Genomic DNA, 24,825 nt, shown 5'->3' with positions numbered 1-24,825 from the left:
TCTGCCCACCTGGGTGCACCTGCAGCTGCCGTGGGCAGTTCCCACCTGAGGCCTGTGTCTCCCTGCTCCTCCACCTGAGGCCTTTCTCTGCACCTCCAGAATCTCCCCTGCCCCAGCAGACACAGTGTGGGGGAGTCAACACCCCATGGGCATTCTTCATCAGGAGGGGATGGGGTTTGGTGGGTGAACTCCCAGCCTCCCTGTCCTCTGGTGGGACCACTCTGAGTTTCACATAGTTTCTTAAAGGATCCCAAGCAGGATGGAGCCTCAGTTGCCTGTAGGAACAAGAGTAAACTTGTTCCCTTAACATTCCCTTGATCGGCTTTTCTCCCTTTCCTCTCTTACTTTCTCCATCTTCTGACTTACGTGTCCTGGGGTCACTTCCCACTGAAATACCTGCACCCAAGTCCTGGTTAGAAGCTTCTTTTGGGGGATCCCCAACTAAGACAGCACTATTGCCCTTCTTAACTGCATGGTCCCTGCATTAGTTAGGGTAGGGTAAACGGCTATAACAAACCAACCCCAAGGTGCTTTGCTCAAATATACTAGAAGTTTCTGTCTCATTTAACAGCCCAGGGTGGGTCTTCCGGGCTGAGTATTCTAGGTCAGCAGAAAGAGAGACCTGCTCCACCCAGTGCCGTAGGGACCCAGTCGCTTGGCCTTCACATCACCATCACGTGACTCCCCAGGGGGCTCTAGTTGTCCACGGTCCAGCCCACAGTGAGAGGGAAAGAGCTCGGAGGAGCACACAGGAGGCTTATGGCCAGGCAGGGAGGTAGCACACACCAGTTCCACTCACACTCCATTGGAGAGAACCTAATCTTGCAGCCACATCTACTCAGCTGCCCTTCACTGCTCGGGGCACAGAAAATGCATTTCGGTGAACCCATAGCACTTTCTGCCACACTTTCAAATCTGCTTCTTTAAAAAGGCAAGAAAAAAAAGCTATTCTGAATGTGATTGTCTGCTTTAAGCACAGGTATTTGATGATTTTCTTCTCTTTGGAATTTTAGGCAACCGGGGCATTGGGCACCTGCTCTGCAGGGACGAGCTGCTAAGGGCCTCCCTGTCGCTGTCCCATGCCCGCTCAGTGCTCGTCACCACCGGGTTCCCCACACACTTCGCCCATGAGCCTCCTGAGGAGACAGACGGCCCACCAGGAGCCCTGGCTCTGGCTGCCTTCTTGCAGGCCTTGGAGAAGGAGGTGTCCCTGATCGTGGACCAGAGAGCCTTGGGCTTGCACCAGAAGCTGGTGGAGGAGGCTGTTGAACAAGGTGAGCTAGTGATCCAGAGGCAGCCCCTTTCCCAAATGGGCCTTTATGGGTGGAGCCAGGAGGGACTCGGCATCGGTGGAACGTCCGCTGGCAGCCAGGCCCCGCACTGCGCACTTGACATAGGGCATCTGCCTTAAGGCTCAGAACAGCCATTTGCTGAAAGCAGCAGTATCTCTGTCTTGCAGAAGAAGGGACTCAGGAGGGGTCAGGTGACTTGCCCAGGCAGTAAAGGTGAGCTGGGATTTGAACCCAATCCACCAGATTACAAAGCCTGTGGTCCTTCCTAGGTGCACCTGCTGCCTTCCTCACCAGAGGCAAGCAGTGACCGAGTACCCTCAGCTCCCCAGGGCAGTCGAGACCACCAGGGCTGGCGTGGAGGCAGGGAGTACTGAGTGGTGGAAAAGCTCAGGTAGCAGTGTCCCATCTGGCCCAAATGGGCAGCGATGCCCCACTCTGCTCAAGCTTCCCAACCACCCAGATGGGCGCTAGCTCCGCAGGTGTCTTAGTGGCCTGAGCTGTGATGCCGCTGTCCCCGGGATGAGACTGGCCTTGCTTGGGGCACGGTGAGAACAGTTGCTCCTCACCTCTTCCCCATTCTGCAGGAAGAGTTACTCGGGCAGCAGCCGGAAGCCTGGTGAATCTGCTCCCCACTCCCTGTCTCTGTGTCCCTCAAATGTGCTCTTCCGGAAAGGCTTTTTCCCTGTAGCTTCAGCCCGAGAGGCAAACCCTTCAGCACCTGTTCAGTTAGAACTTCCAAAAAGGCTGTGTCTATACACACAGAATCCATTTCATTCAATAAGTGTGTATTGAGCACCCACTGGGTGCCACGCCCAATTTTAAACTCTCAAGATCCATCAGTGAATAAAACAATAACAATCCTGCCCTCCTAGAATAACCAACATAATAAAAATGCAAAGCGTATGATATGCTGGAAGGTAATGATGCTAAGGGGGCGGGGACCAGATAAGGGAATGGCGTGGTGGCCTGAGCTGCTGTTTTAAATGGGATGGTCAGGGCAGGCCTCACTTGGAGTCAGTACTCAAAAGGTTTGAGGGCATGACCTGGGACTGGCAGGCTAAAGGAAGTGTGTCCCACGCCTGGGAACAGCCAGGGCAGAGGCCACGAGGTGGAGTGGGCCTGGCATGTTCAACAAATGGCCGTGGGCCAGCCAGTGATGAGAAGAGAAGGTGGACAGGAAGGATGAGAAGTAGTAGGGCTGGATCAGGAAGGACCCGCGGGGTACCGCAAGGACCCAGGCCTGTGGTCTAGTCGAGTCGGGGAATCCTGGGAAGAGGCGGGGCCCAGGAGGGCTGTGTTCTGGCTTTGGGTCTAACAGACCTCTTGGGTTGCTGTAGGGGTGAGGGTGGAAACAGGAAACCAATTAGGCTGTTGTAGGCGTGAGATGGGGGTGTGGGTGGCGCCCGTGGCACATCCCTTCAGCCCACCGCTGATTTCAGCTGCATCTGGGTGGAAACTGTCACGCAGGCCTGGCCGGGCCCTGCAGCATCTCTCCGAAGCTGGTGAAAGCCCTTGGCCCGTGGGCTGCACACACACAGGGAAGTGTGAGGCAGCTCTTAGGCCTCCTCAGCCAGTGGAGGCCAGAGCCAGTGGATGGACGCCCTGCCTGCCTTCCTTGGCATGGATAATTCTGGTCGGCACACAGGTCCTGAAGGAACTGAGGCCCCACTGCCCACAGCAGTGACCTTGAGAATGCACATGTCTTCTATTGTCTTTTCCTTCCCTGCCTCACTCTCCCTGTCCCTTCCCTCCTGCTTCCTGATTCCCTGCACCCAAGTCTTGCCTCAGTCCCCGGTTTTAGGGAAACCCAAATGAAGACAACGAACAGTGCAGGTGGAGGTGGTGAGAAGTGGCCAGATTCTGTACATATTTTGAAGGTGGAGTCAAGGTCATTTCCAGATGCATTGGGTACTGGTGTGAAGTAGAAGACTCGGGGATTTGCTCTCAGGTTTTTGGCCTGAGTAACTGAAACGATAGAGTTGCCCTTTGAGGGGTAAACCTAGAGTTCAGGTTTGAACCTGTTAAATGTGAGGTGCCATTAGATACCAAAGTGGAGTGTCAGATAGGTATTTAGATCCATGAGTCTGGAGTTCAGGAGAGCAGTCTGGGCTAGAAAGATTAATAGGAAGGCTGTTGGCATGTTGGCATATTGATGGTGTTGAAAGCCACAAGACTAGATGAGCTCACAGAGGAAATAAACGGAGATGGAGGAAAGGACCCGGGATTGCACCCCAGACTCTCCACCATAAGAGGTCGAGGAAAGGAGGACCAGCCAGCAAGGGGGGCTGAGAAGGAGCAGCCACGGAGGGAGGAGGAAAACCAAGGTACCGTGTTGTCAGGGAGCGAAGAAAGTCATCAAGGAGGAAGGGACAGCCGACTTGTCAAATGCTGCCACCCGGCCGGTAGTCATTTCCATCTGACGGGCTGGCTCGGTGGATATTTTTAGCTGCTGCTTTCCCAGAAGTAGCTTTGCCCTCTCTGCTCGTGATAGCTGGACTCAGAGGCTCCCACTGGACTTAAACTCAGAACTGGGTCTCGCCCACACTGTGGCTTAGAGGGTGAGATTTGCTATATTGGGTTTTGCAGAGCTTTTATTACATTTGGATGAAGAAAGTAAAAGTGATTTGGCCTTTTAATGAAAATTATTTCAGTCCTTTTTATAAGTGAAGCCTAGGAAGTGTTTTAAGGAAGAAAAAGCCAGCCATTTCTTCCCTGTCTTGAGCATAACCCAACCAAAAATCTTTTTTTGTGGGTCAGGAGAGCCTCATCCAGCCCCCTGACATCTCTTTCCAGAAGTTCTTTCTCGCTGTGTCCGCCCTGCTTCCGGTGTGTTATCCCCCCTGCCCTGCTTTTGTTCTCTGGTGCCCCTTCTTACTTGTGTCCCACATCCTCAGTCCAATTACAAGGAAGTAAGAAAGAACCAGTCTTTCCTAAATACCTGACCAGTACCCAGCTCGCAGCTGAGTTCTTGGCACACGTCACGTCGTTGCCTCCTCCAGCAGTCCTGGGAGGTGGGCAGGATTAACCCCTGCTTTGCAGATGAGGAAACGGAAACTCAGAGTGCACACAGCCCAGGGTCACACAGCTAGGAAATGGTGCTGAGAGCCACACCCAGGGTTGTGGTTCAGTCCCCACTCCGGGTCACCAGGCTGGCCCTCCCGGCACACTCCGTCCCCCATCTCCTAGCTTACAGCTTCACACGTAGAACGTGCTCGGGGAGTATCCTTGGCTGCTTTCCCCTTGCTACCCCCCGTAGATGTGCAGTGGGGCTGGGCAGGGGGGCCAGGAGAGAGCCACAGTGGCGGGTCATCGTAGAACCACTGTCAACGATTCTTGCTCCAGGCAAGTCCCTCCTTACCCTCAGCTTGCCCCTTGACCCACTGGGGAGGCAGGGGCTGCTCCCGAAGGGTTTAGGGCAGCAACGGTTTGAGAGACCCGGGGTGGGAAGCAGCTTTTTTGAACCTACATTTGCAACACGAGCCCATGGTTTGACATGGATGGTGTGCTTATTGGGGTGGCTTTATGTGAGGCTGATGATGGAGATTCTGGGGGTGGCCGATGCTCCCCCAGAGCTGCCCCTTGGCACCCCTCCTGGGCCCCGGGGCAGTCTGGAAGCTCCTGCAGAACCAGAGGGACTATAAGGGTGGGGTCCAAGATCCCCTGTCCCCTGGCTCTGTTCACCTTCTTATGCTCTGCACCGAGAAGACTTCATGCTGGGTGAAGTAAGGATTCTAAGCTGCTCTGAGATAGATTTGTTAATGAAAATCAAATTTATTTTCTTTTATTTGGGGATTTTTCTGCATTTTCCATACATTCTACCATAACGTTTATATTTTTGTGATTAGAAAAGGTGTTATTTTTAAGAGTCGAATTCACTTTGGAAGTCATTCCAATACAAGTAGTTAACCCAAGGCCCTGACTCGGGGATTTTCCCTCAGTTGTTCTTGATGTTCTCTGAAGGTTTGCAGGGAGGCAGTAGGGGAGCTTTGGGGGAGAGCAGGTGAGAACTAAGCTTGGAAGTAGAGTCACGGCACCTACCTGCATCCTTGGCCTTGCCCGAGTTGTTGGACATCTCTGGTCCTCAGTTTTCCTCCTCTGAAAAATGGGGACAGTAATGGTTTTTATCACGTAGAATTGTAAAAATTCAATGAAGGAGTGCATGCAAGGGCTTAGCCAAGGCTGGCAGCCTGTCCCCACGGGCGTGCGAATGTGATCCAGCACTCACAGTGGAAGTGGCCCGAAGAGGCCCCTGTCAACGCAGTATTGTGAGCATCTGCAGGCTGCCTGCTTGCCAGCCCACAGTGTTGGTGACCCTAGCCCCAATTCCCCCTGCCCCTTCCCCAACCATAGGGCTTACCCAGGACCAAAAGTAAACTGAGTATCCCCTGTTGAAGTCTTGGCTTACCTAACAGTGCTCTAAAGTGGAGGCCATTCAATAAAGGTGGTGATGTTTTCCAAAGAAGCTTTTGCGAAGTCGTCACGAATCCCAAAATGCAACGGTTAGCCTGACATGTCCACCGTTCGCTTTTATTTTCAAGGTGTTCTGAAGGCACGCATCCCGATGTTAACTTACCAAGGAGGATCAGAGGAAGCTGCTCAGGCATTTCTGTGCGAAGATGGGGACCCCAAGTTGCCCAGGTATGTATGTCACATCCTGGTTTAATTGTGATGGTGACAAAACCCAGATGCTATCAGTTTGTCAACCAAGATTCTGCTCACCTCAGCCCTCCAAAGAGAACAAAGCCAGGAACCTAGGAATAAAAGGTTCTGATGGCCCAGACTAACAAATGAGTCCAGGAGATTTCAAAGGGAAGTAGCAGGTCTGTGGTCAGCAGGGAGAGATGGCATATCTTTCTGTTAGGAGGAGATAGGGGAATTATATATTAAAAAAAAAAAACAAAAAAAAAAAAACTAGTAACTTCTCAAACTGTGGGTCAGGACCTATTAGAAAGTGGTGAAATCATTTCAGTTCGGGTGTAACTAGAACTTTTGAAATTGAATAGAAAAGGAAATATCATTGTATGTCTTGTGTAGAAATAAGTAATGTCTTGTGAAACTGTGTACGTTTGCATTTCTTATTGTGTGTTGTGATCAAACATTTTGAAAAATATTATATGTAGGGATGTGTTTCGGATCTTATAACCTTTAACATAGTGTTTTGCAAACCTTTATGACAACAAACCACAGTAACAAATATACTTTGCATTGCAAACCAGTATACAGACACATAAACTGAAACAAGTTTCAAAAAACAATATATGCTCCTGCTATGTACAGTGTACTCTGCTATTTTCTATTTTACTCTATTCTATTCTCTTTTTTTCTATTTATTCCATTTTATACCATTCTATTCTGCTCCATTCTGTTTTACTTTTCAAAAAATGTTGATCAGGCCCAATAAATTGATTTCACAACCCACTAACAAGGGTCCACTTAGGGTTTTTAAAATGCTGCTTTATTAGACTTTGAGGACACAGCTGTATCGCAGCTCACAGCAGACTCCGGTGTTCAAATGAGGACCCACGTCACCAGCGAAAAGTTTGATTTGGGATCCAATATGCTACTTAAAGCTGCCAGTTCATGTGTGATGCATATTAGAAAGGTTTATATCCCCAAACAGCTGGAAGACAAACTGTATCTGACTCCTAAGGGAGAAACCAGAAAATCCTCTGGGGAGGAACCTCTGGTCCTAGATAAGGGGGGTTTTACTCTGTTTGTGAGTCCGGGGGTGGTGAGCCAGATCTGTTGATGGGGAGAAGGAATTCTGTTCTCTTTGGAGAAGACACATTAACTCTTCCATGGTGCAGGCTTCCCACGAGTGAATTACTTCCTGCTTTAGCCAAATGGATCCTCCTGGCCTGAAAAATCAATATACCTCTACAATGTAGGTAATTGAGTTCTCCCTGGGGGGAGGTCCAGATACAGCACTCTCACTCCAGAACTGAGGGGAACAGCGATCTCAGGAGGAGCACTTGTTCTAAACCGCCTTTTCATCACCCCGAATTCAGTGATCACACTCCCTCCTCCTACTCATTCTGCTTCTCGCCGGCTGCCTTTTCCCTACACTGGGAACGGAGCCTCCGGATTGCGTTCCAGGCCTAGCTCAATGGCCTGCTCACTCAAGGCATAAAAATCCGAGCACAGCCAAAGGATATGGTCAGGTTCACAGATGTTGTTTTTAAAAAATATTTGTAGAAAAAGCATTCAGAGTTAAGGTTTTAAAGAACTTCCTCCCCAGGGGAGGGTTTAGAGAGATGTACAAGTGCAATTCTCATGTTCTTAAATTAGATTGTCAAAATAATATTCTTGCTAATAATAATAGCCACAACAACCACCAACACTTACTGAGCACTGAGTAGGTGCTTGACTCTAGGCAAAGTGCCCCTCGTGCATTTTCTCATTGAATCCTTTGTACCATGTAGGAGGTAGGTCCTGTTGTTAGGCCACTTTACAGATGCAGAAATTGAAGGTTGGACAGGTTAAGCAACTTGCTCAGGAGCAGTCACTGGAGGACCTGGAATCCGAACGTAGAAAATCTGATTGCACATTCATATACCCTGCTCTCTGTGCCCCTTATCTTTATCTATCTGTTAAAAAAAAATAGGTTTATCTTATGCTAAATTCATTTGTCTTCTACTTCAAATCCTTTTCAGTCCGTGTTGTGTCTGCAAATTGGACAAGATCCTGGAAGGGGGCAGCTGGGGGCATTAACAGGCAGCACTCACAGCAGCAGGGAACTGGGTACTCCAGAAGGGGAAGGGGGTCTGGGCTGGACACCAGCAGGGGCCATGCAGTGACGCTGCCCACCAGCCCTCCTGCTCTCTGACCTGCCTCTAACAAAGAACTCGCTAAGGATTACTTATTTTTTTTAATCATCTGGCTGGTTGGCTGGCCCCCAGCACAGGGCCTGGGTTGTCACAGGTGTACCATCAAGTTTTGTAGGAATAAAGGAATCAAAGAAAGAACAAATGGCCCTTCACACAAACACTGGCAGGCACAACCCAGCAGAGCCTCCCCTTTATCCATAAAGACCCCACCACCCTTGCTTCCCAGCAGGTTTGACCATCTGGTGGCCATAGAGCGTGCAGGAAGGGCCGCTGACGGCAATTACTACAATGCGAGGAAGATGAACATCAAGCACTTGGTTGACCCAATTGATGATCTTTTCCTTGCCGCGCAGAAGATTCCTGGAATCTCGTCAACTGGTAGGTCAGGAGCACGGAGAACTTGGGCACAGATAAGAACGTGTCAGTACTCAATGTCTTGTTATTGGCCATTGAATACATGACAGGAAAGAGTTTATGGGGACCATCGTTTCCATGCCAGAGGTGGTCTTTGTTGATTATGGTTGGAGTAGACTCCTAGCACACCACCATTTAGAAATATAGCATTCCCACATGTAAGGGTGGGAAATGATGCATTACCCAAGCATCTCCTATTTGCCTGACTTTAAAGTGATAAAACTAATAAGAAAATAATCAATAATAAAATTTGAGGTATGGCATATTATTTTGGTCATATAGGATGAAATGTATTATATTTACTGTGTATTATTTTATAAAGCATATGAATTAAAATATATATCTTAAATATATGGTTAGTACAACATTTCTATTGTTCAAAGTATAATAATGTGATTATACAGAACTTTATAGTTTACATACTGTTTTCACATCAATTGCATTGTTAAAGCCTCTTGGAAACCCTGTAAGTAAGGCACGTATGCTGTACAAAAATGAGGCCAAGGAAGGTTCCATGACTTTCTCAAAGTTGTCTGGCTAATTAGTGTTGCTGACAGATTTGAGACTGGAGGCCTGACTCCCAGGCCTTAACCCATTGTGCTTTTCATGGAGTCGTTGCCTTTATGAATTTCTGGAAAGCTTCGTGTCACTCCCAAGGGGAACCCACATTCCTCCCTTTGGGAGGTAGGTCTCCGGCCTGGGGTAATGAAAACCTCTTTCTCTGTGTTTATTTGTCCTCTCTGTCCAAACACTTCCGAGCATTTCCCGGACTCATTAGTCTCCTTTGGCTTTTGAGGTTTCATTGAGACAATGAAAGCCTTTCTGGGCTGATTAGAAAATTTCTGCAAACCACCCTGGCCCTTCCCAGAAGAGGCAGTGGGCGTGGTGGGCACAGTGGGATCAGCTTGGCGCTTCCTGTCGCTGTGCTGGGTGGGCAGGTGGGGGCCCTTGAGGCCTGTGAGGGAGGCAGTCCCGGGGTAGAGGAGGAAGGGGTTTCCAAGACTTCAGGGGGCAATCAGGGTCCGAAGGAGCTGCTGGAGATCTTCTCCCCCCACCAACCCCCATCCCCTCAACCCCCACACACAGTCTGCGCTGTGAGGCCTTGAGACCCCAGAGGAAACAGGTGGGGCTGGGCATTGGTGGCTTCACACTGCCCCTTTCTTGGACCCCTGGACCCTTCCTTCTCTTGGATGCAGGCCCCCAAGCCCCTGCCCCCTGCTAACAGGATCTCCCTCCCTCTCTCTCTCTCTCTCTCTCTCTCTCTCTCACACACACACATTCCCTTCCCTCCTCTGCTCCACCAAACTCCCTAGTCCTCAGTTTCCACGGGCGGCTGCCATGTCACAGACGTAGCACTCAACTGAGAGTCAAGACACATGGGTGTGTCTCCATCTTCCAGTCACTACCCAGGAACTGCCCCTCTCAGAGACTAGGGTGGAGGGTGGGGGGGATCTGTAAAGTGAGGACAACCACACCCATCAGACAGGACTGGCAGGAAAAGCTAATGAGATGAAGATGCCAAAACACAGAGACAGGAATAGACCAAACAGAAAGGCTGGCTGCTGCTACTATTTCCCTTCACTCAGTGGGCATCACAGAGAAAACTCTCCTGGGAAAATCCTCTGGTTGTGAACTGACCCAAGGCCTTGGTCATTCACAGTTGCCTGGTTCTTTTGGTCAAGTCCAGGCCTCCGAAGCTCAAGGCGGATTAGCCTTAGTTCTCCAACCCCACCATCTCACATTGAAAGTCAGCCTCCAGGGGAATTTTCCTACTCCAAGCTCTTCTTGTCAGCAGGCACAAAAGCAAGCATATGCTGGCTTGGGAGGTCTGGCTCTGTCCTTGTATGAAAGGTTATCTTGAAGCAGCTGCAACCATCTTCTAGTGGCAGGATTCAGCTGTCCTTCTAGTCTACAGAATCTTCCAGAAATACCTGAACACAGGCTTAATCACTATCCCTTAGGCCCAGAGCACCACCTCAAAGAGAACAGGCTGCAGGGCTTGCTGGATTTCACATCTTGTTTGGAGGTGCCTGATAATTATTTGTAGCCAATCCACCTTGAACACGACTCATTTCACCAAGGAAATAAGTCATTTCTAACATCTAGCAAACCCTCTGGTGCTGATCACAAGGGTCTCTCTAACATGGAGTTTTGAATTCGTTGCTTGCAAATGCTAGCCAACCACCCCTGGGGTGTGAATTCCTGATTAGGGTACTTCAGATGTCAACCAAGCAACCCTCTAGTGTGGACTAAAATGAACTAACCTACATACATTTCACGTTCTTGGAACTGAAGTCTTTTAAAGTAAATTACAGGACTGACTTATCAACCTGCACTAGCTCCCCTCTGTGGCCCACCCTGAGCAGGAGCCACTCGAGGGAAGGCCCCGACTGTCACCATCAGCATAGAGGGTGCTCCATCCATGACCCTCGAAGGGGCACCCAGGCTCCAGTGACTTACAAACTCTGACTCATTTTTAACTGGAAAAGTCTCTAGCAGATTGAGGGCAGGGCCCTACATCTCCAGATTGTCTGAAAATGTATCCAGAGCCGATTCCTTCCCTCTCCCAGAGGCAGTGAGGCACATGTGGGTGGAGTGGGGTACTGCCCTGCTCCACAGTCACCCCACAACGATTCTGTCCACTGACTCAGTGCCCTCTTTTGCCAGGGGTTGGCGACGGAGGCAATGAGCTTGGGATGGGCAAAGTCAAGGAGGCTGTGAGAAGGCACATTCGAAATGGGGCTGTCATCGCCTGTGACGTGGAGGCCGACTTTGCCGTCATCACTGGTGAGTGCACGGATGTCAGCCAGGCCTGGCTGCCCCTGGTGGGACCCTGCCTGGAGCCTGACCAGCCCGGAGAGGTGCTAGCGGGTCGGGAAGGCACCTGCTTTTCAGACTCCAGTCTCTCGTTCACTCATTCAACAAACATTTTTTGAATGTCCACCGTGTGCCAGGTACCATTCTAGGTACTGGGCTTATAAGAGGGAGCAAGCGTGTTCCCTGATCCACAGAACTGACCTCCTGGTGTTGGGAGACAGACTGTGAGCACATTAAGGAATAAATGCCCCAGATCATTCTGAATAGTGTTGAGAGCTCTGGGGGTGATAAAACAGGTAGATGAGAGAAAGTGACAGGTGGCCACTTGAGCCCTGTAGTCAGGGCGGCTTCTCTTGAAGAGGGGACATCTGTGCTTTCCACGGTGCCTCCTGCATGGTGGGCAGGAAGAGACGATCTGGTAAATGCCCAGAGGAAGCAGGAGCCTCCTCACCTCTCCTTCCATGTGGCTCTGTCCCGGGTGGCCCTGCCCGCCCCTGTCCTAGACCACCCTTTGCTGGGCCCAGTGATCCCGCACCCTGACCCCATCACAAGTTCCAGGAAGATTGGCAGCTACCTGAGAAAGCCTCCCTCCCACTTAGTGATTAAAAATAGCCTGGAGAATGACTAAGGTTTGTTAATTTCTTGTGGGTAGGGTAGGAACAAGTTCACAGAAATGTTGCTATATTAGGTTATTTTCTTGGGGTAGAGTAGGAACATGTTGGAAGTGAAGTAGTTATTTTAGGTTAGTTGTCTTTTTCTTACTCCCTTGTTATGGTTTATTTGAAATTTTTTTTATTGTATGCTTTTTACAAAAATTTTTTTGATATGGTTAATTTTTTAAAAAGTTAATTAAAAAAAAAAAAACAATGAAAAAATATGCAGAGCCCCCCTGAGGAGCTGGTGGAGAATGCAGGGGTGTTGGGCTTCCCCACCTCGATGGTTGCTGATGTGCTCACAGACATAGGGGACTCGTGGTTTGATGGGCTGAGCCCTCTACCATAGGTTTTACCCTTGGGAAGACTGTTGCTGCAAAGGAGAGGCTAGGCCTCCCTATAATTGTGCCTAAGAGCCTCCTCCTGAATGCCTCTTTGTTGCTCAGATGTGGCCCTCTCTCTCTAGCTAAGCCAACTTGGCAAGTGAGATCACTGCCCTCCCCCCTACTTGGGATCTGACACCCAGGGGAGTGAATCTCCCTGGCAACGTGGATTATGACTCGCAAGGAGGAATCTAGACCTGGCATCATGGGATGGAGAACATCTTCTTGAGCAAAAGGGGGATGTGAAAGGGAATGAAATAACCTTCAGTGGCTGAGAGATTCCAAAAGGAGCCAAGAGGTCACTCTGATGGGCACTCTTATGCACAATATAGACAACCCTTTTTAGGTTCTAATGAATTGGAATAGCTAGCAGTAAATACCTGAAACTATCAAACTACAACCCAGAACCCTTGAATCTCAAAGATGATTGTATAAAAATGTAGCTTATGAGGGGTAACAATGTGATTGGGGAAGCCATATGGACCACACTCCCCTTTGTCCAGTGTATGGATGGACAAGTAGAAAAATGGGGGCAAAAAAAAAAAAAAAAGGCACCCGATGGTCTTTTTTACTTTAATTGTTCTTTTGCACTTTAATTTAATTCTTATTTTGGCGATGAACACACAACTATATAATGGTACTGTGAACAGTTGAATGTACGCTTTGTATGACTGCATGGTATGTGAATATATCTCAAAATTGAATTTAAAATATAGCCTGGAGCTCTGGTTAGCCCTGCAGCTGGAAACCAAGTCCTCAGCTCTCCTGAGATGCTTGCCGTGGACATTGCCCCTGGCTGCCACCATCGGAGTGGGAAGGGAGCCGCAGTGTCTTGGGAAGCCCTCAGATTTCCTCATGTTTATTCACCTCCCAGAATGTCAAATTCTGAGATCTTGGCCAAATTCGAGAGAGAGGAGGGCCATCCCAGTGGGCAGTAGGGGGGAAGTCGTTGTTTGGGACGAGACTACCAGTGAGAATCTATCTGTGTATTTGGGCCAAGGACAGATCAAATAGGACTCCTCCAGGAGGGCTTCTGAGCTGCTGGGTCCCAAAGACAGAGAGTTTTGTGTGTTCCATCAGCTCAATTTAGACAGGAAAGATCAGGGGTTCTGAAATCAGGCAGACCTGAGTTCAAAGGCAGGTTGCAGTGTCCTCGCCCATAAAGTGGGTCACTGGGAGGATCAGAGAAAGCCTTTGGAAAGTCGTCCCCACCCAGCCCTGGGTCCGGGGAGTGTCAGAGGGGATTTGCAGCTCCTGTCCCAGGCTGGGTGGTCAAGGCAGGGCAGTAGGCAAGCACTGGGGGCTGCTCCCAGGAGAGGAAATTAGGAGGCACAACTGCCCTGCCCCACCCCATCCTCCACTTCTTGATGCTCCCAATGGAGGCAGCCCCAGGCTGGCCAGCTCCTTGCCTGGGCTGGGCCCAGTGCAGCCAGAACTGAAGTGAGCAGAGAAGAAGAGAGCACTGCAGGTCCACAAGGCAGTGGCACCCCAGTGGTACGCTGTGCTGTCCTGTCTCGTTCGGCGCCTGCATCCCGAGCAGGCGTGAAGATCAAAGTCGGCAGTGGGACTGATGCCCTGCGTGAGGGATCAAGTCAGCTGTCTTTCCCAGGCTCGGGGCCCCTCTCAGTCTCATCTCCCCAGCCCCACTATGTGCCCCATGGTCCAGCCTGGCAGTAAACCCAAATTAGATGACCCTCTCTGTGAACCCTTCCTACACCAGTCAGAATTAGTGCCCCCCACTTCAGGATGTCCCACCCTGGGCTTGGCTCTGTGGAGGCCATCTCCCCCCTGGGTCCATAGCTCCTCTGGGGAAACCCAAGCCACTTTCTTCTTGAATCCTCAAGCACCTGGAGCCTAGCAGGGCCTTAATCAGCCCTTCTTGGACTGAAGGGAGAACTCAAGCATATTTCAGAGAAGAGTCAGTGAGATGGTCCCTGAACAGGGGAAGAGGGTCTTTGGAGCTGGCCAATAGGAAAGGAAGGGAAGTCTGTGGCCTGGCTCAGGGCTGATCCTCAAATACATGAAGAGGTGATGCAAAACAGCATTCCGGGGCTGTCCTGCGTCCCCTCTGAGGATCGGGCAAGACAACACGGTCTTCCGTGTCGCAGGAGGGATCAAGGTTAGACATGAGAGAGAGCGTCTTAATGTGGAGAGTTCTGGAGTGGGTTCCTGGAGGAACCTGTATGTAGATATAGCCTGTATCTTTGCCTCTGACAGTCGCTAACAGTCCCTAACCTGGATGGATTGGCACAGGAGTTCTCAAATTTCAGTTTGTATCAGAATCACCTGGAGAGCTTATTGAACCTCAGATTGCTTCCCTCCCCTCCCTGAGTTTCTGATTCAGTAGGTCAGTCTGAGGCCCGGGTATTTGTGTTTCTGACGAGTTCCTGCCGATCTGGGGACTATTCTTCAAGAATCACTGCTTTAGAGTTCTGCTGCCTACAGGCAGGGGGATGGACCACATGACCTCTCTGATACTACAATGGAATCTTTTTTCTTCTCTAGGTGTCTCCAACTGGGGAGGATATGCCTTGGCCTGTGCGCTGTACATCCTGAACTCATGTGAGGTCCATGGACGGTACCTGAGGAAGGCAGTTGGACCCCCCAGAGCACCTGGGGAGCAGAACTGGACTCAGGCCCTCCCGTCTGTCACTAAGGTAACATACCACGGCAGGCTGCACCCTTGGAAGCAAGTTTTTCCCTCAGTGAGGACTAGGGCTGGAGTTCCAAGCTCTAAGCGCAGGACCTGTAACACGCTGCCATCAGAAGCCAGAGGCAAAGTCTACCCTGAAGCAGAGATATTTCAGCAGGGAGCTGATAGGCTGGATTTATAAGCATTCTCATTTTATGTGCCATAACATCCTAAGTGATCCTAAGTCATTAAGGAGGAGCTGATAGAAGTGGCCCTTTTCCTTCCAGTGTGACATCAGGCAAGTTGCTTAACCTCTCTGAGCCTCATTTTCCTGGAGATCTGCACAACCTACCCCCACTGAGACAATCAGCCACCCCTCGGAGACACTGTGGACGAAAGTGCTCAGGTTGTGGTACAGAAAAGAGGGGGCCCTGCAGGGAGGCAGGGAAGAGAGCCTGTGGGCTGGAACCTGGGAGGAGAAAATGGGACAGGAGAAGGGAAGGCTTCCAGGCGGGAGGAGTGGTGGGCTGCACAGCTGGGAGATGAGGACAGGCTCAGTGCAGGTCGGGAGGCTGCTCTTGAGGTGGAGACCATAGAAGGGGCAGGAATAGGTGTGGAGGGGACTTCTGACCCCAGAGCCCATAAGGAGGGTCCATGAGCCCCCGCATCTGGGAGGTAATAGGCAGTCAAGTCTTTGCTGAGCTCCTCTGGGTGGGGGAGACCCTCTGGCTGGGGTTTGGCTGTCCCCTCGGCTCTCACGGAGCAGGCTCGTCCTGCTGATGCCGATTCCAGCTACACGCTGTCTCCTCTTGTGAATCTGTCCTGCTGGAGGGGAAGAGGGCTGGGCCAGGCTTACCAAGACCCAGACAGTCAGTCTAACGGCAATTTAGACCTTGGGAAACTGGGACCATGGGAACTGACTTCACCCCCAGGGCAGGCAGGAGGGTAGGAGGGCTGGAAATATGGTGGGAGGCAGTGAGGGAAACTGGGGTGTTTAGCCTGGAGGAGAAAAGACTTGGAGGGCCTGAGGCTTCACCCACCTGAATGGCTTCGGGAGGCGGGAGGACAGAGGTGGACAGATGACCCCCTGGGCCATCTGAGAGACACATGCAGGCCAGAGGCAGAGGGGACGAGCGCAGAGCCAGGTTCAGCGTAAGGAAGAGTCTGCTCACTGCCGCTGGCTGCCCCGGCTGCAGGGCTGAGCTCTCGGACCCAGGGCCCTGCTCAGGCTGCCTCTGCACCGCTGGCCCCCGCCCCGCCCAGCCCGACTTCGGGGCTGCCACAGTTGTCCACAGGATTCTCATGCACCTGTCTCATGCAACACAGTTTCACTTTCCTGGTCTCATCCCCCCAAAAGACACAGAGTCCTATATGCTACACCCCTAGGGGCAGGAACCAGGTCCTTTGAATCTGCCTTCCTAGCACCCAGCAGAGGAGACAGAAGTGGGGGCTCCATTAATCCTTGTTGGATGAACAAATGAACAAATGAACGAAGCAGTACTTGGTTAGAACAGCGGTTCTCAAACCTTAGAGGCATCGTAACCCCCTGAGGGGCTTGTTAACCACAGATTGCTGGGCCCCCTTCCCAAAGCTCCTGATTCATTCGGTCCAAGGTAGATGGAGGATCTGCGTGTCTAACCCACTCCCCGATGGCGCTGATGCTGCTGGTTCTGGGGCCACGCTTGGAGAAGCGCTGACATAGGGGTGTTTGGCAGTGGAGTGGAGAGGGTTGGTCCGGGGAGCTGGAAGGCAAGCCAAGGGGCATGAGGGTCCCTGCACACGGAGCCTCAAGAGCAGCAGCTGAGATGGGGTGGGTGGTTGTTACAAGCCCCCCAGCCAGCCACTGGGCCTGAGCTTCTGGAGCCTTCTGCTTCTGAGAAGTGTCTCGACCCTCATCCAGAGCCTCTCTGCCTCTTTTCTGTCTTTCTTTAACATTGTCTTGGACCCTTTCTTCTCCCTTTTCCCATTCTCTCCTTTTCTGGGTCTCTGCTCTTTCTCCCTCCTGATCCCTCCCTGTTTTTCTTCAGCAACCCCCTGGACAGATGTTATCCCCCTGTTGCAGGTGGGGGGGCTGGGGTTCTGAGCCAGGAGGCGACTTGCCTGAGACCACCTGGCTACAGGGCAAAACTGAGATCTGAGTCTGGGTCTCTCTGGCCCCATGAACTGGGCGCTTTCTGCTACAGCTCAGTAGCTTCCCAGTTCCTGGGGATGCCGGGGTGCCATGCTGGGTGTGGGAGGCATGGGGGAGCGCAGGCAGCGGAAATGATCTTCCTGAGGGGGTGCCCGGAGGGCCCTCTGTGCTTTCTTTGCACTTCCTGGATCTGAATTGGAAAAAACACTCACAGGCTGCCTCACACATGATCCCTGATTCACATGGGCACAAAAGAATTAACCCAGCCAAACAGATGCAGAGTCCCCTCACCCTCCAGGGACAGAAAATTTTCCTTTTGCAGTTTCACCCAGTCCTTCATAAATATATTAATAATATGCCATTCATATAAAGAAAATAAAAGGAAACTTTTTTTTTTGGAAGGGAACATTTTTAAAGCAAAAGTACCAACACATGTTTGTCAGGCATCTCCTCTGGGCCAGGCCTAGACTTGCTCTGGGAGACGGTGGGTCAGCCATGGCACCTGGGTAGGGAACTCAAGGTCCATCCAGGAGACAACACATGGAAGGTGACTTCGGGGGGTGTGGAGTTCTGCCCGGCAAGCTGCTGTGGGGTACAGAGGATGGGCACTTAGCTCACTCAGAGAGTTCAGGGAAGGCTGCCTGGAGGAGGTGGCACCTGCAGGTCTTCAAGGGTGGGCAGGACATAAATAGCCAGGTAAGGCAGGGCAGGAAGGGCATCCAGGCAGCAGGACAGAGTGGAGTGCGGGGAATAGCTAGAATCCCAATACTAGAGCTCTGCTGCCGTTTCCTGGGAGGCCCTGAGTTATCAAGGATGCTGGGCAGGCTGTGGTCTGAGCTGGTGGCAAGGCTCGATTCATTAGGGGCAGAGGACTGTCCCTCGTCTCTGTTCCGTAAGCTGCTTGGAAGTAAGGCCCCCCCATATTCGGGGACAGGCATTCTTGGGGTCTGTTGGTGACTGCAGCAGGAGTGGGTGCAGCTGCTGAGGAGCCCCAGGGGAGCGCCGCCCTATCTAGGACCTGTCCACTCTGGCCTCAGCCCCGGGGGCTCCTCAGAGTGAGGGAGAGGCAGTACCCTCGGGCTTTGCTTGGGCTCAGATCAAAGGCTGTTGAGCACTCCCCAGGCCTTGTCAGGGGCCGAGGGCCAGTCACACCTTACTGGAGGGACTAAGGTGGTGCCTGCAAGTGCAGGTAGTGGAGGGCCCAGAGCCGGAGCCTGGGGGCCACAGAGCCTTGCCTCCCTCCTCGGAGCTGCTGCGGAGTGGGGCCCTGGGAGAGACCAAAGACCCTGAGGCTGAGATCCAGGAAGCCCATTCCTTCAGCCTCCTCCCTTCACCGGGGCCACTGCTCTGCCTGGACACTGCTCTGGGCTTGGATCCTTTCCTTCTCTGTACTTACATAGTTTGCAGGTTTCTCCTCCGTTGCCTAGAACAGAATCCTTTTTAAAAATCTCCTACCTGTCTTGGCTGAGTGACGTGGGTGGTTGGAGAGAGCACAGGCCATAACCCTGCAGCCTGGTGCAAATCCCAGCCCCACCCACCCACCTGAGCCCGAGCAGATCTCCTGACCTCAGAGTTCCTAGGTGTCCTCATGAAAGCTGGAGGTAACTGCACCTGCCTTGTGGGTTAGCATGAAGATTAAATGACTCACTGTGCAAAGCGTTAAGCCTACCGTCTGGCATGTAGTTAAAGGTTCAGTAAATGCTAGCCACCACCACCATCATCATCATCGTCGTCGTCATCATCATTCAAGGATCCTTTCTCTACCTCCGTCCATCCAGGGCAGCCCTGAGCCAGGCTTGGCGGTCTCAGTAGGTGGCCTGGAGAGCTCGGCAGCCAGAACAGAAAGCCGGGAGGCAGAGTTTAACCAGCTAGCTTGGGTTCACAGAGCTGGGGCCCCCCGACACTGTGTGGCATCATGTGGGACAATCTGTCTTTCCTTTCATGTGGGCCCAGGAAGCAGGCAGAGTCATTTGTCCAGCCAAGCCCACAACCAGTTCTCGCCTCCTCCTGTTGAAGTGGGACCACGCTGACACCTGCCCACTCCACTCCAGCAGCGGCAGCAGCCCCCCTCCCACCAGCCCCATCGTCCCCTGGCCTGGGTCAGGACCAGGGCCGAGGGAGCATCTTAGTCTCCACACCTGCCTTGCTTCCCAGCCCCTTTGGTGCCAGCCCCATGTGAGAGGGCCCAAGGCAGAGGGTCCTCCCTAGGAGGGGGTGGGCAGAGGACAGGGAGCAGCCTTGGGCAGGAAAGAACAGGCTGTGGGGAAATGGCTCTCATGGTGGAAACACCAGGAAAGGATTCCTGGACGTCCCCACCTCGACCCGGGCGCCGGGGAAGAGAAACCCGAAGCTGGGGCTGTTTAAGGCAGGCTGGAGCAGGGCCTCCTGAGGTCTGCGGCCAGGGTCCCGGCCCCTCCCTGCTCCTTCTCTGATCCAGGGTGGGCACCGAGCATCCCTGGTGAGTGTGCCACCTGTGCACATGTGTGTGTACTTGTGCCTGGGCCTGGCCATCCCTTCTTAGTCGCTCCATTTGTGAGTTTCCCCCAGCCTAGGGCACACAGCCCTGTGGGCTGGGGAAACAGAAAAGGGCCCGTTTATTTGCATGGCCAGTGGCAGGCAGGGAGTGAGGGGCCAAAAAGCACGGGTCGTCAGAGGAGCCCACTTACTTGTCTGCCGTGGGACCTGGCCCAGAGAAGGGGCTCAGGAAGTGTTGGATGGAGGGATAATGAATGAATGGGTGACGGATAGATGGGTGGATGGATGGATAGATGGATAGATCAGTACAGAGAAGCAGGGACATGGCTTCTGGCCTCATCCTGGGCTCCCATTCTCTTCCAGCTCTCGTCTCACCCCACTTTTATTTTTGACTTTTTGAAAATTGAGTTTTAACTAACCTTCAGTTAAGTGCTGAAGCCATTAAGTGTGGAGTCTGATGAATTTTTACGTATGTATAAACTCTTGCATGCACAGCACCAAGATCAAGATACAGAACAGTGCCAGCTTCCCAAGAGGTGCCTTTGTCCCACCCCACTTTGAACACAACATCACCTAACGTCAACATCAGCCCATGTGCTCCCAGGCACTCAGCCACCGAGCCTGAGCCTGGAAGTCAGCCTGGGGCCTCCTTCCTCACCCACCATGAATTAGGCCCCAAACCCCTGTCTACTCTGCCTCAGCCAAAGCTGGTGCAGCAGCCTCCAGATGCTCTGTCCCCAGCCTCCCACCCACCATCACGTGCTCCACTCAGCCTCTTAGAAGACGGTCTGGTCATTCAATGATTCCAGGAAGGTTTGCAGGCAGGAGCTGTGGCTCCTAGAGGCTGTGGGCCAAGCGGTTCCCAAGCTGTTGACTGATCCTGTGCTCCCTGAGGACCCCGTGGTCCTCCCTGGGACCAGAAGGATGCACATGGTGAGGGCAGGCAGTGGGCTGGGAGGAGGTGGCCCAGGGGTCCCAGGAGCATTCCCCATAAAGAGAGGATGTGACCCCATGGGGAAGAGAAGTGGGCGAGTAAAGCCCAAACAAAGGGAGGGAAATGCCACTCTGCACTGGGTAGCCCCAGGGAAGGGGCTGGTGGACAAAGGGTTTGTTTGTGGGGCCTCCCTCCCGCAGGGGAACATCCGCCCTGGCCCCCAGGGCAGAAGGGAACTTTGGGCTCTCAGGCCAACCAGACATAGCTCTAGTTCCCAAGTGACATCTGCCGATGTTTTCTCCATTGTTGTGAAAAGTTCTAAGTGGGTCTCCTTTGGCCCCTTGCTTGGATCTTTCCTCCTCTTTGGCCACCTCCTCCAGAAAGTCCCCCTTGGCGCTCCCCCCAAAAGTAAGGAGGGTGCCCCTGTTCTGTGCTGGGGTGCCCTGTGCTGTGAGTGCCTGGTCACTCACATTCACATTCACCACGGTATCCCCGGTTCAGGACCCGGCACATTAGGGGGTGCACATTAAACCTTTGAATGTATGAATGAATGTGCAAATGTGTGAGGAGGAAGGTGAGAGCCCTTCTCTCATCTGTGCCCATCTTCCTGTTCTGGGCTCCTGCAGCCCCTCCTCTCATCTCCTCCTTCTGTCTGTGGGAGGAGGAGGAGCTGGGGGAGGATGTGTTGACCTCTGTCCGGGCACTGTCCTCTCACCTTGGGTCTTTACCTAAGACCACCCCCCTTCCTCAGGGGGGCCAGAGTTATTCAACCAGGGGCATTAGCTTAGATTTAGATAAGCAGTTCTCTGTGACCTAATTTTTGGAGGGAGGGGGGGAGAGGAAAGGAGGGGAAGCAAACCACTTTTTTTTGTTTTTAACTTGCAGGTGAGTCAGAGGAAGACAGCACTGGGCTAAAGGCCAGGAGACTTGGCCCTGCCAGCAGTAACCATCCTCATTTCAGGAGCACCTACTGTGTACCAAGCACCATGCTTGGCATTATCTTGTTTAATTCTCACCGATACCCTCTGAAGAAGGCATTATTATTATTTATCATTAGCCTCCCATTTTACAGACGAGGATACTGAGGCACAGAGAGGTTAAAACACCTGCCAAAAAGGACCCAAGTCAAGTCTGCCCAATCCCAAAACCACTGTGTGGTGGGGCCTGGGGGCTGCAGCTCAGGAAGGGGCTCCATTTTCTCTGTGACTCTGCTCCCTCCCTCCCTCTAGGTGCCTCCACATCCACACCCGGTAATACTGGAAGGCAACAGCAGCAGGATTTGGTGCATCCACTGCTGGAGACGAATGGAGGGGAGGGGGTCTCGGCAGTGGGGGCCTTCCTGGCATGATCAGAGGCCACTGGGAGATGATCCCAGACTGGGCAGAGGGTAGGTTAGCAAGAAGGAGCCCATGCTGCACCTGCAGGAGCTCATCGGGGTGGGGGAGCAGTGAATCTTCAGTGTTTAAGCAAATGCAGTTTTCCCTCACATCAGCCACACTCTGCAAGCAGAAGCCCCAATGCAGGAGAACCCAAGTGTGGCCAGCAGCTAGGGTGCCGGGCCTGGGTCTAGACCCGAGCTTTAGCCCCGTCCCTCTAAAAGACTTCTGCCTGCGTAGGTTAGAGAAATGCATTTTAGCTATGGAAAACTGGTGTTTCTATTTATTTTTAAAAGACAATGAAATGGTTAGTATTGAGATTCTGACCCTTGAGTCCTTGGTTTTTCCATCCTTTGAACATCAGCTTGGCTTCAGAAAGTGTCGCTGTGGTCAGCAGGGGTTAGGGATAGGAAGAGAAGACACACATCAGCTGCATAGTGAGCCCAGTTTGTTTGTTTGTTTTAAAGGCAATTGGAAACTCCAGGGAAAACAAAAATTAACCAAGAAAGGAACGATATTGTATACTACTGGACACTGCCATAAGCAATATTCATGTGGACATGAGAAAGTAAACACTATTTGTATTAGTTTCCTCTTGCTGCTGTAACAATAATTAATGGCTTAAAAGATGCACATTTATTCTTACAGTTCTGGAGGCCAGAACTCCGATGTAGGTCTCAGTGGGTGTCAGCAGGGCTGCGTACTTCTGGAGGTTCTGGGGAAAATCCGTTTCCTCCTTGCCTTTTCCCCCTTCTGGAGGCCACCTGCATTCCTTGGCTTGTGGCCCCTTCCATGTTCAAAGCCAGCAGTGGCAGGTGGGGTCTCTCTCACATTGTATCGCTCTGATGCTGACTCTGCTGCCTTCCTCTTCCACCTTTAGGTGCCTTTGCTTTTACACAGGGCCCACCCAGGTAATCCAGAACACTCTCCTCATTTTAAGGCCAGATGATTAGCAACCTTAAATCCACCTGCTTCCTTAATCCACCTTTGCCATGTAACTTGGCATATTCACAGGTTCTGGGGTTCGCATGTGGACATCTCTGGGGGGCCACTGCTCTGCCTGCCACACCACCCATTAATTTAACTGAGATGATGATTGTAACTATATTGAGAGGATGGAGGACAGAGGTGGGGTTAGTAGAAAAGCGAAATCTTTTTCATACAGGCAGTAAATACATAATGGCTAACATTGATAAATCAAGAAAAGAGTCATAAAAGCATATTCTTTAGCTAAATGAAAGTAACTGTCAGAAGACATAGCCGCAACAGTTAAAAGTGGTTGCTTCTGGGCATGGGTTTGGGGGCTGATGAGGCCTGATATAGGACACTGTTATTTTTCATTAGGAGTCTTTCAGTGCTGTCAGTACTTTTAACCACAATTTTACTATTTAAAAAGAGAGCACATCAAGTCGAACAATCTTTCTCCACTTGTAAATGTATGTATTTATTTCTTTCTCCCCTCCCTCCGCTACTTCTACCTCTGCCCCCATTTTTTTTTTCCAGGAAGAAAAAATGCTGGGGCATCCTGGCACAGCACAAAGTCCGGAGTGGAGTCACGGGCACCGTGGGCATGGAGGTGGACGGGCTGCCCTTCCACGGCATCCACGCAGAGATGATCCAGAAATTGCTGGAGGTCACCACAGTGCACACATGACCAGGTTACATGTGTGTGGAATGCACAGCAGATGGCCAGGCCTGGACCCAGGAAACAGTTCCCCGAGGCCCCCAGCTTCCTTCCACAGCAGCCTTGCAAATCAGCACTGGCCCTGGGTGAGCAACGAACTCTGCACTGGCCTGGGAAACTGCATGACACTTCCTGGGAGAGAGTACTACAGGTGATGGGCCCCAAGGAAAGCATTCCTCTGAGCTTTCAAGTTTTTGCTTTTATTCCCAAGGGCCAGAGGCATTGATTTCCACCTTCCTTCACCTAGGCCTTTTCAGCCCACCCAGTTTATCTGTTCAAGAATCTTCTCCCCAAATCACTTATGGGGGACACCAGTGAACAATTAACTGCCAGGCAGAACACAAGCAAGTCATGAACACGGCCACGGATAATCCCCTAGGATAATTAAAAAATGGCAAAATGTACAAATGTGTAATGTATATTAACAGTGGGCCTTATTGAAGGTTTCTTCACCACCACCACCATCAATAAAAACTTACACCATTGAAATGCTCTCTTTTTCAAACTGCTCTTTTGTTTACTTGGACAAAAGATCCCTTGAACTTTACATTGATCACCATTGCCTCCCTCAGTCAGCCCCTGGCCTTTACCTCCCTGCCCTTCTCATTCCCCACCCCAGAATCCGTCACATCTGTCCCCCTCCCCGCCACCCACCTGCTCACCCTGTCCCAGGGCCGGGCGTGACAGGAGGGTGGCCACAGCCAGCCCAGGACAACCCAGGGCTCCCGTTGTCCAGAGTCTTCCTGGACAACTCCAGGCAGCTTGCCCTTATCTCCATCACAGCCTCCCACTGCACATTCCCAACAAAATTAGAAACTGAGTCACCGACCATATCCCATTACCTGCTCATGCCTTGCACCGTTACCTGCCGGGCAATGGCCAACGCATCCGGCAAAGGCCCCAAATGTTTGTGGGGGCCTGCTGGGCTTTACTTACATTTCCTTAAAAATGCCTAGTTTGATTCTTTAAGGGGCATTCATTATAAAGAATAGAACGCATGCTATAGAAATTTACTCTATGACACTGCACAGTAAAGCATAAATGTGTAATAAAGTGGCTCTGGGGCCAACTTCCCATTCTCACTACACAGGGGGACTGTGTAGGCCTGGGCCAGGAGTAGCTCGGGTAGGTGTCTGTCCAGATCCCCCTGCAGTTCCTCCCGTGCCCCGGCTGCTGAGAGCTGAGACGCCCAGTGTCCCGTGAGCTC

The 24,825-nt window shown here is 51.7% G+C and overlaps 1 protein-coding gene across 1 annotated transcript in view; it reads left to right on the top strand.

Annotated features, from left to right (window-relative positions):
* Window positions 1–23,728, top strand: part of DGLUCY (D-glutamate cyclase) — a 121,490-nt gene extending 97,762 nt beyond the window's left edge. Inside the window, 7 exon segments of the mRNA XM_037832060.1 lie at window positions 1,014–1,274; window positions 5,831–5,930; window positions 8,349–8,497; window positions 11,201–11,320; window positions 14,892–15,043; window positions 23,438–23,452; window positions 23,454–23,728. Of these exon segments, the coding sequence (XP_037687988.1) occupies window positions 1,014–1,274; window positions 5,831–5,930; window positions 8,349–8,497; window positions 11,201–11,320; window positions 14,892–15,043; window positions 23,438–23,452; window positions 23,454–23,588 (932 nt within the window). The 3' untranslated portion in view covers window positions 23,589–23,728.
* Window positions 23,729–24,825: the final 1,097 nt, after the last annotated feature.

This window comes from Choloepus didactylus, chromosome 4 (genome assembly GCF_015220235.1).
Source record: "Choloepus didactylus isolate mChoDid1 chromosome 4, mChoDid1.pri, whole genome shotgun sequence".
Lineage (NCBI taxonomy): Eukaryota > Metazoa > Chordata > Mammalia > Pilosa > Megalonychidae > Choloepus > Choloepus didactylus.
This window is presented reverse-complemented; position numbering and strand designations above follow the sequence as displayed.